Source organism: Passer montanus, unplaced genomic scaffold, assembly GCF_014805655.1.
Source record: "Passer montanus isolate IOZ18808 unplaced genomic scaffold, ASM1480565v1 scaffold17, whole genome shotgun sequence".
NCBI lineage: Eukaryota > Metazoa > Chordata > Aves > Passeriformes > Passeridae > Passer > Passer montanus.
Window position 1 is genome coordinate 10984757 of NW_024364270.1, and position 14887 is coordinate 10999643.

Below are 14887 nucleotides of genomic sequence, written 5' to 3' on the forward strand. Positions count from 1 at the left end.
AAATCATCTGGATTTTGCCAAGGATCCAGAATGCCCTAGACCAAGGAGGTACACCTGCAGAAAAAGGTGTCAAGGCAACCCTCTCAGCAGCACCTACAGGTGCTAGAAAAGCAGAGCAAAGAATCCACAGCATCAGAGAGATGCCAAATGGGACACAGCCACCCCCATTGCTGTGTTCAGAGGCAGCCACATGCAGGTCAGTGCCAGCACCAAGGTTTGGCTCCAGAAAGGCACCAAAGCCTGTCTGCCAGACAAACAAGGCTTCTGGCCCTTGCCACCTAACACCATCCCCTCTCTGAAGCAAACCTTGTGCTTCTCACAGCAGGCTGTTATCTGCAGCTCCCCACACACAGCTGCTGAGGGCTTCTGCCAGTGCCTAATTTATATATGGACACCTGACTTTGGAGCAGGGCCATAATATTATAGTGGCCACTTTAGGACTAAACCAGACAATTTCCAAGTGACTAAAAAGACCTAGTCCTTTGGTATTTTCATTTTATCACCCAGAAAATAAGAAGATATCATCCACCTAGGAGCAGAACAACAGATAAAATTTCTTAGCATCTGCAAGCTCATTTTTGATACAACACACCTAAACATAGACTACAGGAGCAGAACAACAGATCAAATTTCTTAGCATCTGCAAGCTGCCCACTCATTTTTGATACAACACACCTAAACATAGACTATCACATTGTGTTTCTTCCAAATTCAGTGTGTTTATATTGTAAGTATTTTAGAGGAGAATGGTGGAGTTTAAAATATTTTAAAGGTAAATTTAAGCTATCAGAAGAAAAATAGCTAATACTGGTAGATGAAATTTACAAAGTAAATAGGATACAGATTCTTTTCATAACATCTTAAGCAGCTGATGCAACATTTTTTTCTTTCTTCTTCAATCAATAGAGTAAATCTTGGCATGAATTTATAAATGAGCAACAGACTGAGCAGAAATATGTCAACAGCCAGCTAGAAGTGAAAAAAGAAGCAGCAGTGTGGGAACTTTTCACAAGTGAATGCACTTACTTTCTGGATCATTTGCTGGTTCTCAAGATGGTAATGTCAGATTTCACTTCACAAAAATAATGAAACGTTATTTGTTCTGCTGTGATGGACACAGAGCCTCCTGAAACCTCTCATTATAAGTCTGTAGGGGAAGGACTTAAGCACCTGGTTTTCCTCCCACCTTGCCTGCTCATCCTGTTTCCATAGCTCCTTTTTCTGTGTTTATGATGATATCTCTTCTAAACATTGCTTTTGAGTGATGCAATCTAGTGCTTTGCAATTAACATCTGACTGCAGAGCCTTCCAGGATATTCAACTGATATTCCATTAGTCCTCTTCCAAATACTGCACTGAGTTATTTCTGTACTGGAACCATTCCAATTGCTAATGTTGCTAGTGTGCAGCATTATATTTGTCATTTAACTTCATATAGAGCTGTGGTTAGATTATCCTAACTGCAGCATCAAAACCTCAGAATTCTGCAGTTGTAATGTTACATGAAAACAAGTATACTGAAAACAACTCCTCTCCCAAAAACTCTGTATTACCTCCAATACATTTTAAGAGCTTGAAATATGGACAGAATCATTACAGACTGTTACAAGAATAGCTGCACTATTTATATTCACCACACATCAAAAGTTAATGTATCCATACAAAAGGATGGAAGCTTCCACAAACATTTTCTTATCGTGCTTCTCTTACTCAGCACAGACACTTTCTGATTTCTTATTAATCAAGTCAAAGAAAAGAGATTTGTAAAACATTTTCCATGTTGCTGAAAAGTTATCTTTATTTGTATTATTTGTACTGCAAAGCAGAGGAAATGAATGGAGGAGTGGGCTGAATTCCCTCTTGGTGGGGCAGAACAGGAAGGGACAGAAAACAGGATAGCAGGACCAGCTTTGGTTCAAGGCAGGAGAAGACACTTTGCTTAGAAATCTGAAAAGTTTAAAAAGTGGTGATTACTGGGAAGAATGATGATAACAGCAGACATGCAGGCTCCTTGTGAGCCTGATGTAGGAACCCACAGACAAGCCTCAGCCAGCCCTGCATGGCCCATGAATGATGAACTATTCAGTCCATGCCAGCTTCCCAAACTCTCCTGCTAAAGAAACAATGCATTGCATTTGGGTAACCAGTTTTAAAGATACCTGGTTACTCCCAAGTATAGAAATATTCCACTGATTTTAATGAATCTCCACAAGAAGCTTTTAGACCACCATAAATACCCTTTAAGCTCTCAGGACAACCAGGTCATGGTAAGTAAAGAGTTACACAAGGCTCAGCAAGCACTCCCACTAGTTATTCAGTCTTGGCACCTGGGTGACAGGTTTTTTTCATGATGCTTTATACACATAAACAAAAAAAAAAATCTACTCAGTAACCTATAAATTTTAAGACTTTTTCAGATTTAGGTCAGATTCAGTACAGCTCAATCAGCTTAAAAAATATAAAATCTTAAACAGCCAATAAATATGCACACAGTTTTCACTGAATACAACAGTTAATAAAACAATCCAAAGAGATTAAAGACCTCCACAGGACTGCTACTTACCTTAATCCAAGAATATGTTTTTTCCTCGTAGTAACTCTTAACAATTTAGATAGCAGCAGTTGCATGGGGTAGGAAGGAAAGCATTTAGAAAGGTCATGGAAATCTGTAACTGTGACTCTGATGTCACTGAGTCCTTCACCAGGGATCTGCAGGGGGCTCATTTGCCCCTCTTCTGCCCAAGGGCACAGCAGGGACACAGCTGCCTCCATGGAAACCACAGAGAAACCCCAGAGACATCACTCATACCCTCTTCTGCACAAAACCCAATATTTCACCTTCAGGCAGATCAGGAAACTTTTCTCACAATGCCATCTTCTGCCCTCCCTAAATCAAGTAATCCTTTCATAATTTGAGTAAAAATATTATTTTTGGGGAGGAATAAAAATTTACTGAATTGGCACAAACAGTAATTAACATGGATTTGTTTTGGTTTTAAAGATATTTATGAACACTCTAAAATACCTCCAGAGTAATGAATTTCTCCTGGATGTGGATTTGTGGAGACTTTTTGCAAACTTAGAGGAGTTAAACAAGGTGAGTAGAAAAACAGAAGTGTTACTCAGATCAGAAATCAATAGGTCCTGTAAAAGAATACAAAAAACCAAAAGCTTCTATTTAGTTTCAATGCTCACATTTGGAACTTTGTTCAAATAATCCACCTTTTCCTCTTTTCCATGTGGTATATCAGTGAGAGTCAAATACCACCAGCGCAAATCATCCTCTTGTATCTCTAGCCAAAGATACAAAGCATTTTAAACATGGGGGAGAGCTCATTTGGCAGTGGTTCCTGAAGTAAACACAAGTTTGAAACTAATTCTCATAAGCAGTGACCTTTTGAAGGGGATGAAGATAAACTACAACCCAATCCTTACACCAGACCAGAAAGCATGGCAAAACAACTACATAACAAGTCCCCTTTTGCAAGCAGATGGGCACAAAGATTTTGCTGTCTATTATCCACTCCAAAAGAGCAAGTTAAAACCAAATGCTGATCCCCTCTCTGCAGCTGAGGTTTCCCTTGGCACGTGTGTAAGGATCTCTCCCACAGAGCCTGGATGCTCTGTGCTCATGTGCTACTCACTCTGCACTCTCCAGGAGGAGGGAGGCCACAAGGCTTGGCTGTGATGTGCCCCAGCTCTTTGCTGCTTTTGGCCAGTTGCTGGGAGACCATTTTCAGCTCCTGAAAGTTAAAAACCCCCAAGTCAAAAATAGCTTTTACATTACTTTGGAAACAAAACAATTTTTCTTAGCTTGAGGGCCCTTTTACAGGACACCTCACCCTTTACTGGAAAGAGAATTTTGGAAAGAACTCTGAAGCTGCCTTAACTGAAAAACTACTCACAATCACATCACAATCACTACTCACAATCACATCACAAGCTGCTGGGCTCCATTTATTTCCCTTACTGTAATTCCCTTGCCTTAATACTGAATTTCTCCCTTGCCCTAAATCAGCTGCTGGGCTCCATTTATTTCCCTTGCCTTAATACTGAATTTCTCCCTTTTTAGCCAAAACAAGAAAACTGGGAAAGGTCTTCAAAGCAGGGACAATTAGCCAGAACTCAAACACGTGAGCATAGTAGTGCTGCTCAGTCACAGACCTCACACCTGAGCTGCTGAATGACCAACCAGCAGGTTTGGAGATAAAAGGGAAAAGATTCTTAGCTGACAGGTTTCACCTTTGGTTCATTGTGGAATAAGACTGTACACACAGGCAACAGCTAAAGTTCAGCAGATGTGTGGTTGTTGATTGCCTTGTTCTTGTTCAGAGAAGGCAGTGGGATATATTGCTGTGTTTCACTTAGCTTTGAGCTTGGCTGGAGCTTGATCATGTCTTGAGAGAATTATCTTTTTAAAAAGGCTTGCTTTAATTTCTAATTTTGTTGTCCTTATTGATAAGGATAATAAACGATCATCTGTTATGCATACTTTAAATACTGATTAAATGTGGGAAAAAGAAGCTGCTCTCAATGCCTTTGGTGCCTTTTTTTCATACATTTTACAGTATGCATAGCCTCTTGCCAGCAGACTGAATCCATGAAAAAATGTATGCTTTAAAATTGTAAAGGCCAAAATTAAAGAATGAGTATCATCCTATAAGCATCCTTGTCCCCATAAATAGTAAATACACCAAACAAAGCAGTAGATTGATGTGCCCTTCTAGCCTAATTTTTGGCCAACAACTTAGCCTAGTCATGAATTTGTGTGAAAATTGTGTGCTCAAGATGAAAGTGTGGGCTTAGGAGCAGGCTTGCAGCCCCATCTGGCTGATAAGGTGGGCATTTTGAATCCAATACAAACACATAAAGTTAACTTACAGGGAACATATGAGTTTTTGTAGTATGTTATAGATACGTCCTTCACTTTCAATTGTATGAAACAAACTCAAACCATGAAAGATAGTTCTTCTTCCATGAAGACCTCCTTAACTGTCACAGGTCTGTCAATACCATAATTGTTTTCCAGCAGATACCATTCACCCATTGTCATTTTTTACATCAATCCATGTTAAATACAGCTGCTACCCTAAGACAAGTTTAATGGACTAACTAATCTTGTTTCAAAGCTTTTGTCATCAGGCACTATCACAACATAAGTGGGTATTTGTATACATTTGTCTCAGTTTGTGACTAATAAAAGCATACTGGGCATAATTCTGAAGACAATTCTAGCAATGGTGGAGAGAGGTACAGGCACCCATTACACCCGGAGCCTTTAGAGAGACCAGGGATGGGAAATAAAGCTGCTTTAATCTTAACTTCAGATCACTGATGTTATCATATAGTTCTCAAAAGCTCTACACTGTTGTCTCCTTATTATAAAAGTTTCATACCTTCTTAGTATGGGTTCATGGGCAGCTCTTCAGAGCACTGACTCGTTCTTCTCCACAAAAGAGCCAACTGACTCCAGTTCCTCCTCAAGCTGCCAAGCCACTCTTTTATAGCACTCTTCTTCTCCTTGGTCACAGCTGTGGCCTGTTAAAGTCAGGCCTGTTCCTAATCTCTGGTAATTGGCCCAGCTGCAACTCCTTAGGGGTGAGATTACTTTCTGCACTATCTTTATTTTCTTATATTCTATCCCCTCACACCCTGATGTTAATTTATCTTTATTTTTTTCCCCTTACTTAGATAAGTCTCAGTTTTCTGAAAATGTTTTTTGAAACTGTGAAGAAGCACATCAGCAAGTCAGACTCTCCTATGGATTTCAGCTCTGTACTCAGAAAGGTAACATAATTAGAAGTGTTCTTTTTACACAAGCATCAGACCATTTATCAGGGCATACAGGTGCTCCAGAGCAATCAGATCAGCCAAGTTCATGCCATCTGTCACAGGCAGTTTGGTCTCAGCCTCAGGTTGCTCCTATCAGAAGGATGTTTTTATTTTTATTCATTGGCATGTTTGAAGCATTCATAGAAAGGTGCTCTGTATCTGGAATCAAGTGTGGAACAATTTTCACTTCCTGGGGAACAGCAGCCCAGACTGTGGGGAGACTTTTCCACTGGCAGAGGCAAGCTTCCCACCCTATGGAAGATGCTTCCCTGAAACCAGACCCCAGTCCCATCAGTGCCTGCTTCCACTCCTTCACATGGATCCCCCCTTACTCCATGGACCAGACCCACAAGTGTTTATAATTGCTTAATTAAGAGCTCATTGACACTGTGATTACACTTTGGCCTGTGTCTGTTCAGCAAGAGAGAGATGCAGCCACAGCTTCCTGCCACTGCCAAGCCCTGCCTTCCCTGTGACCCTTTTGGTCAGTCTGTGTGGTAAACAAGGCAGCTGTCTGAACAGCAGGCTACAGGAGCTCTAATTCCTGCTCAACTTCCCAATGCCTGTAAGTTGGAAATATTAATGAAGATAGAAAATCCATTGATTGACGGAACCTTCCCTAGCAGTAGAGGCCATTAGAAAACTTCTGGGAAATACTAGAAGACCCTACCTCAGTGTTAAGATTTTTAACAGAGAAATTCAGGCTAGAGCTTGGTTTCTCTGACTTCAGTTCTTATTGATAATGTTTGTGTAGACAGACAAAATCCCAGACAATGCTGCATTTTATCATGCATGACATTCAACATCTCCAACATAAATGAGGCTATCCTGTTTTTTTCTAGGAGCATACTCAGGTATAAGATACCATGCAACATGAAGTCATCACAGCTGTTTCAGAAATAGTGGGTTTGATCTTAAACTTCCATATGAATTTCATGTCATTTATTTCTGATGAGAACAAAGTCTAACAATGTGTCACACCTCTGCAGATCTGTTAAAACTCTACTCCCATGCATTATGAAGCATTGTTGTGGCATTTTTACTACTTTACAGTTTAATTGCTGTTTAAACTGCCCTTTACTTTTTTAATTCCCTCTTCCCATTTTCCTAGATGCAAGGAAATCTCATATAAAATGCACATTACAAACCCAAAACACCTGTTTCTCCCTTTGTCATGACATTTTTCTTTCTTGATAAATTTCCAAACTTTTTCTGCAGTTTTTCCAGGGTGACCTCTGCCAGACACACCAGATTTACTGTCTTAATTATACTTCTGCTGTATTCTACCTTGAAAAACTGAGACAGAGAGAAGATTTTAGCATCTACCTGAAGGTAAAGTGATTATGTTATTGCTGTTTTTCTTGTTGTTGTCTTCAGCCTTCCTACCTTATGACAGGATTTTAACAGCAAACTAGGAATGCTCATTAGAAGCAAAACTGTGTAGATAGCATTTCACATGGATTTTTTGAACTGCAGAGCCTATCACTGATTGGAAGTCACCCTCCTGAGTCTATGTTCACCTGCATGTGTGAAAGTCCCTACTTCTAATTTAGAACAGATAAGGGGGGAAGAGCTGGGCTGCCTTTTTGCAGGCAGAACATACAAACTGCTAGCCCCTTTCTTTTGTTTTGCACATAATCTCTAGACTCAGTGACCTCCCCTTAACGAAGTGAAATGGGTACAGGAAAAGAAACAAAAAAACAAACAAAAAAACCCCCCCAAAAATACCCCAAAAACCCAAAAAAACCAAACAAAAAAACCCCACATAAATCAATTTCAAATGTTTTGGCATCAAAACACTACCAGTAAGGAGCCTGGGCTGCCTTTTTGCAGGCAGACCATACAAACATACAAAAAAAACCTCTTTCTTTTGTTTTGCACATAATCTCTAGACTCAGTGACCTCCCCTTAACGAAGTGAAATGGGTACAGGAAAAGAAACAAAAAAACAAACAAAAAAACCCCCCCAAAAATACCCCAAAAACCCAAAAAAACCAAACAAAAAAACCCCACATAAATCAATTTCAAATGTTTTGGCATCAAAACACTACCAGTAAGGGAGAACTTACCTCCCTCTAAGGGTGAAAAGAGCAATCAGTGGACTCTATCAAGTTGCAGCACTACGGCAGGTTTTGTCATTGATACCAGCCAGTGGGAAGTCACCCTCCTGAGTCTATGTTCACCTGCATGTGTGAAAGTCCCTACTTCTAATTTAGAACAGATAAGGGGGGAAAGCCTGGGCTGCCTTTTTGCAGGCAGACCATACAAACATACAAAAAAAACCTCTTTCTTTTGTTTTGCACATAATCTCTAGACTCAGTGACCTCCCCTTAACGAAGTTAAATGGGTACAGGAAAACAAACAAAAAAACCCAAAAAAACCCCACATAAATCAATTTCAAATGTTTTGGCATCAAAACACTACCAGTAAGGGAGAACTTGCCTTCCTCTAAGGGTGAAAAGAGCAATCAGTGGACTCTATCAAGTTGCAGCACTACGGCAGGTTTTGTCATTGATACCAGCCAGTGCAGTGGTGGGGTCTCAGGCTCTGCTCTTTCTGACATCACTACAGACCAGTGTGTCCTGTAAACACTTAAGATTAATCTTCAATGTTACAGGCTTAGAAAGAGCAACATAAAGTAGTGGGTTTTTCTCACAGGCAGCCCAAAACTGGAAGGACATTTTTTTGTGGCAGGCAAGCTCTGCAGCTTGGGCCTTGGAGTTTCACATTGCTTGCTCCCTGATGAAGATTTCATACGCTCACACTTAGGAAAAATGTTCCCCAGTGGAAAGCAGTGCCCCCAAAATATAAGGTGGCTTTCAAACATAACTCAGGTTAATTTTCTCAGGTCTTCCTGAGAAATTTAAAACAGCAGATAAATAAGAGCCCTACTGGCTATGACAGCATGGCCACAGCATCTGGAATGGTAAGCAGCATTTTCTCAGGTCTTCCTGAGAAAGAAGCAGATAAATAAGAGCCCTACTGGCTATGACAGCATGGCCACAGCATCTGGAATGGTAAGCAGCAATGCAGAACATGAATCTGGAGGGGCAATGCAATTCCCCCTGTGGAGAGCTGTCCTTGGCTTGGCTGGGATACTGCTAATTTTGTTCCTAGTAGCTGGAATAGTGTTGTGGTTTGCATTTAAGGTGAGACACTGATGTTTACTTGTTGCTAGGCAGTTTGCATAAAGTCCAGGACTTTTCTGTCTCTCACCACCTCCAGCGAGGAGTCTGATGGGCACAAGCTGGGAGGGGACACAGCCACGACAGGTGACCCCAGCTGACCCAAGGGGTATTCCATACCATACAGTCTCACATCAGTATATGAACTAGAGGGAAAGCTGGCTGGAGGGGCCTCTGCTCTGGGACTGCCTGGGCATGGACCAGTGGGTGGTGAGCATTGTGCACCACTCGTTTCGTATATTCTGTTAATTTTTTCCCCTTCTGTTTCTATTCTATTAAACTGCCTTTATCTCAAACTACAAACTTTATTTTTTATTTCCCATTTCTCTTCCCCATCCCACAGGAGGAGTGAAGAGTGAATGAGTGGCTGTGTGGTTTAGATACTTGCTGGGTTAAACTAGGACAAGACAGTTTATTCTGCCCTTGTTCTCCGGGAGTGAGACACTCATCCTTCATTAGTCCCTGTCTAGTTACAGTCAGCTAATGATGCAGAAAACTGTTTGCTACCTCCTAGCCAGGAGGACGCTGAAGCCTAAGGCACATTTTCTTTGTCTTCAGCAGTGGTGTGAACAAAATGAGCAGTGCAAAAGGTTGCATCTGCCAGAGCTGCTGGTTGCTCCTCTGCATCGACTGACGCGGTATCCCCTCCTCCTCAACAACATCTGGAAGAGGAGCACTGACGAAACAGAGAAAAGTTTTATCCAGTCACTTAAAGAGAAGGTGGAAAAGTCTATAAGTAAGTAGCAAAGGTTAAAAGCCGAGTTACAAATTACAAAGTTACATGGCTTTTTTGTGCATGTCCTTTGAAATATGAACTGGTCAAGTGTCTCCACAGAAAAGGAACAAGGATGTGTGTGCCTTCCTACAATCCTGACCCTCATGCTGTAGGGAATGATTTGGGCCACCTTGTGCTGTCAAAGCCTCTCTGAGCAATGTCACAGGACTCCCAAATCAGTGAGTCACTTGTATTTTCTTAGAATCATCTGCAGTGACAGGCAAAAAAATTAAAATCAGATCTCAAATTGGACCATATCAAGAAAGATCTCAAACAAAGAAGTATTTCAGCTGGATTTATGTCTAAGGAGGATTTTTTAGGGCTGATCCTTAATAGGATAAATGTGCACTCACAAGGGAATATTATGTCCGTGACCTTTCACTAATGACAGGGTCCTACTACGTAAAGTTGTCGCAGCTACAGATTTTCTCTAGCTATTGCATAAAACAAGAGGCTGGTCCAGATATTAATTTTTTCCCTGATTTTTTTAAATATGTAATATTCATATATTTAACATATATAAGGACAGCAGATTTAGGTGTGGCCCCAAAAGACCATGGGATGTGTGGAGAGCACTACTAGCAGAATAAATAGGTCCTTCCAGAAATTAGACACCTCTGGATGAAGGAAATTAAAGACAGAAGGGTGACCCCTCTTTACTCACAGACACCTGACAAAGATCTGCCTTCATTTTTTGATCAGTGAACCAGAAGCATAAAGAACAGTTGTAGTCCAAACACTCCCCTTCTGGTGGGGAGGTATGTGTCTGAAACCATTATCTGCAATATTAGTGAATCCAAACAATCAAAATTTCAGCTGCAGATCCACTAAAGCTTTGCCCATAATGGCCTTGAATCAGCAAAGAAGCAGTCCCCATTTTTTACATTTTGGGGGAACCCCACCTCAATCCCTTCCTCTGAAATTAATTCTCATTAACTTCAACAGTTTTTATCAGGCTCTATATAATGAAAATTATTTTTCTGTCACTATACCAGACAGTTTAGAACAACAGGACTTTTTTTGAAGACATTTTTAAGATTGAAGTTTAATTGAGTTTTATATGATTTCCTGTTCCCCAGACAGATTAGTAAACACAACCTTTTCATTTAGCAGTGAATTTAAGCATCTTTGAATGCATGAATTGAAATTCTGTCCCTACTGATCTAAGTAGAGTTTAGGCATTTTTTACAATGAGATCAAGATTTCATCTGGGGCCTCACATGTGAGGTACTTTAGCTTTCACTGGAGAAAATTGGTATTCAGCATCTTCTAGAAACAGGACTGCTTTTGCCAGCCCTGGCACTAACTGGTGTTTCACACATTTCAGGGGATCTGGAAGGTAAAGTCAAGTGGTTGGACAACTTTCAGAAGTTCAGGCAGCTGCAAGAGGTCATAATTTGGCCTCAGGTCTGGGATCGTGACAAAAGGTTCTTTGTCCCAGAGGTAAGCAGATTTTAAAGGGCACTTTTTTTTTCTAGCAGAGGGTTTAGTTTCCTGTCTATCTGTCTCATAGTGTGGTCTAAAGTTGGCCAGTTGTCTGTATTCTAGTTTTGGGGCTGGCTCTGCTCTAACAGGAGCAGCTGCAGCCTGGGCACTGCAAGTGCTGCAGCTAAACACACACAGTGCCTTGGATGGCAGCGTGGGTTCTCTCAACACCCAAGAGAGGGCAATTACACAGTCCAGGAGGACTCTACCATACTGGATTTTAGGGGACAGAATGAAATGGGATAGATGTAAGTATTACCAGCATTCAGTAAAGTATAAATTATTTGCCTCTTTCACTTCTCAAGCTGAGCCAAAGAACTTCCCATTTACACTTAAATTGCATTACAAAAAATCACACAGCATACCTGGGTGTGCACATTTTTACTGTAGCTACCCCGTTTCCCAGACAGACTTGAAGCAGCACTATGGTAACATCATCAAGTGGGTCTCATCTCAAGGATTATGTCTGTTCATATACGGGCTGCAAACACTATTAAACTCAATTTGGAAAAGTAAAACCGAGCTTAACATTTCAAAAGCATAAACACATTTAAGCAATAGCAGTGCTGAAGAAACAGGCATGCTCAGTTATCAGCTGTGTGATGTACTTAGCCTGAGGTAAGAGCACACAAATGCTCATCTTGTTTAGCTGCTGGTTGCTTCCCTGTTCATCATCCATTATGCATGGTTCCCCCATTCTCTCTTTCTCTCTTTTTTTGGGTCAAGTGTTTGAAGCAAAACTTAAAAGAAAACTGCAGTGAAAACATTTTGTCTTCAGTGAGCAGACTTCTCCTTCATGAAGGGAAGCTGATGCTAGCAGGTAAAGTCCCTGATCTCCTGGTGTCCAGAGACAGCTTAGCAGAATTATACATTGTTATGGCAGGTCCAGAACGAACCTCTGCAACAGCATTTGGGCAGGTGCAGGAAAGAAAAAGCAACTGTATAGTTTATCAGAGAGAGACTGAGGTACAGCCAGGGTGCCATTAGGATGATAGTCTGTATGATTTTTTATTGTCCTGTTTCCTGGCAAGCAAGTAGTTATTATATCACAACAAGGTAGCTGCTACAAGGTACAAATTTAGTAGCTAAAATGACTGAGACATATGACTTAGTGCATTTGAGAATGCAGACTGAAGAACAAATAGTTGGGAACTATACTGGAAACAAGGTTTCTTTGTTAAAAGAATTCTGTTAGGTGCAGTGATTCATACATGTGCCTCATCTTAGAAGTAGCAATTCCTTAAAATAATCACACCATAAAACTGATTTTTTGTTTTCCTTCTCAGAAAGCACAAGACTCCTTGATGTCTACCTCTTTTTATTTGATGATTTCCTACTAATTACCAAAATTAAACGTAACAAAAAGGTAATAATGTCAAGAAATATACATGGTTGCAGTTGTTACATTTTTTAAACTTTTGGATGGCTTTTGAATGTACTTTGGAAGATTGATCTAATTATAAAAATACAGGATGACTAATCAGCATGAAGAACAGCTGATACTTCCTTATGTGACTAGCAAACCATAACACTGATTCAAAGCCTGCTTCCAGGCTCAGTATGGTACAGGAGCACTATTACTGGCAGAATTTACATTACAAGACCTTAATATCTTCCTGATGTTGTTCTGATGTGTTGGACTCCTAAAGATCAGAAATGTTTCAGGAATGTAAAACTTTTTTGAATGGTCCCTGCAACCTGAGACTTTTTTATCCCAGAGATATCAGACCTGCTGGAAAGAAGAAAAAAAATAAAAGGAAAAAAGCCAGGGAATGGCTAAAATGATGGAAGATTGGCTATATTGCTTGTTGTCCTTTCTTTGCCTTGATTTTCCCAAGTTTAAAATTGAGATGACTCTTTTTAAGAAAACGTTTGAATGATGCTACAGAGTTCTATAGATGATAAATATCTGTATTTAGACACCAAGAGAAGAACTGGATGACCTGAAATTCCTAAAGCTTCAGTGTAGGAGTGCATTTAGCTAATTAAGTTTATGAAACTGATGTAAACTGGTTTGGGTATTTTTATTTTATTTTTGGGTTGTTTTTTTGTTTTTTTTTTTTAAGAAGCAGTGTTCTGCTTTAGAGAGAGAGGGGACAGAGAAAGCATGCAGTGAGAGGTTTTAGACTCACAGCACCATCCCTTAGCAACTGGGTTGGTGAAGGAAGCAGAAATTCAATGGACCTGGTACCCTCAGGCAAATCTCTTCGAGGGCTGTCCCAGGGACATGTGTTGGTGAACCTTCTGTGAAGGCTGCAACTTCTCTGGAGCTCCAGGAATTCTGTCTTCTGCATATGCATGAGGGGAGATAAGGAAACTTACCCCCAAGCAAAAGAGAAAAAAAACCTGCTATTAAAACAAGGAGGGAAAGGGGGGTAATACTTTTGGAATGCCTATAACTGCCTTCTGCTTGTGGATTTGTATTTTGTTTCTTTTGTAGCTTTTTAATGCAAAGTATAACCTTGCAGGAGATCTCCAGGTACCAGTCAGTTTTTCTAAGATTCCTCAGGCAAATAAGCTCTCTGTGTATCTTTGATAAGAGAAAAACATAATTTAGAGTTGTTTAGTGCCTATACCTCATGAGCAGATGGCAGACAACCTGCTAACCAACTTCATTTTCTATTCCCAGAAATATGGAGGCTCAGACACCAGCTTAATCCCCGTCTGTCCTTCCCTCACTCCTGAGCTGCAGTGTTTCATAAGAGAGGGGGGATTTTGCACAGTCCTAGACCAGCCCATCCCACTAGACAGACTCGTACTGAAAAATGTTGAACCCGTCCAAGTTACAGGTATGTGCCTGCATGCACATAAACGCCATGTCAATGCACTGTGTGTGTGGCAGCATGAGGACAAGCTGCTGTTTGCCCACAAACCACCCCCAGACGCCTGGAGTGCAAACACTGCTGCCTCAGCCCTGCCTGGCTTCCCAGCTCTGCTCCTGCTGGGAGGCTGAGCTGTGCCTCCACAGCCCCGCTGCCAGCAGTGACTCACACACACCAGTCACTGTCACATACTATCCATTCACCCCAAAGGAGGTATCAAGATTCCAATGACTTCTCACAAGCCTTCCCTTGTCCTAACTGTCCTAATATGCTCTCTCAAACCCCAGGCATCTTTCCTTTCACCCCAAGAACATTTTCAGTTCCATACAAGTGACACAGCATTTCTTCAGCTGTGCCACTACATTGTTCTCCTGGGTATCCTCCAGCATACACAGCAGCCATTCTCAAGGAGGCTGGAGAGGAGATTTACCTCCTGCTACTGCTCCAACTCACATCTCCACCAGCTCTTGAGAGGATGGAAATCACCCAGCAGACATCAATGCTTCCTTGCTCTCAGACATCCAAATTCATCCCTGGGGAATACGCCTCCTATCCCTGCTGCTGTGCAGTTGGGTGTGGAGTGAAGGAGGGCTGACTGCCACAGAGAGTGACCAGCCTTACCCTGCAAAAAGGTTCCTGAAGTTACCAACATCAGATTTTGGGTGGGGAGCAGGCATGAAACATCAGGCCTCCCCCTGGTCTGAGCCACTGACACAGCAGGCTCCCACACATCTCACCCTGGTGGTGAATGGTGAACATCCAGTTGGTGGCCAGTCTCCCAGGGCTGTT

General features: G+C 41.2%; 1 protein-coding gene across 1 annotated transcript in view; it reads left to right on the top strand.

Moving 5' to 3' along the window:
• Positions 1–14887, top strand: part of PLEKHG7 (pleckstrin homology and RhoGEF domain containing G7) — a 30049-nt gene that overhangs the window by 10422 nt on the left and 4740 nt on the right. The window contains exons 6-14 of the mRNA XM_039703805.1: positions 907–1056; positions 3002–3097; positions 5692–5787; positions 7051–7164; positions 9578–9752; positions 11119–11234; positions 12003–12096; positions 12563–12642; positions 13906–14065. Of these exons, the coding sequence (XP_039559739.1) occupies positions 907–1056; positions 3002–3097; positions 5692–5787; positions 7051–7164; positions 9578–9752; positions 11119–11234; positions 12003–12096; positions 12563–12642; positions 13906–14065 (1081 nt within the window). The remainder of the gene's footprint in view (positions 1–906; positions 1057–3001; positions 3098–5691; positions 5788–7050; positions 7165–9577; positions 9753–11118; positions 11235–12002; positions 12097–12562; positions 12643–13905; positions 14066–14887) is intronic.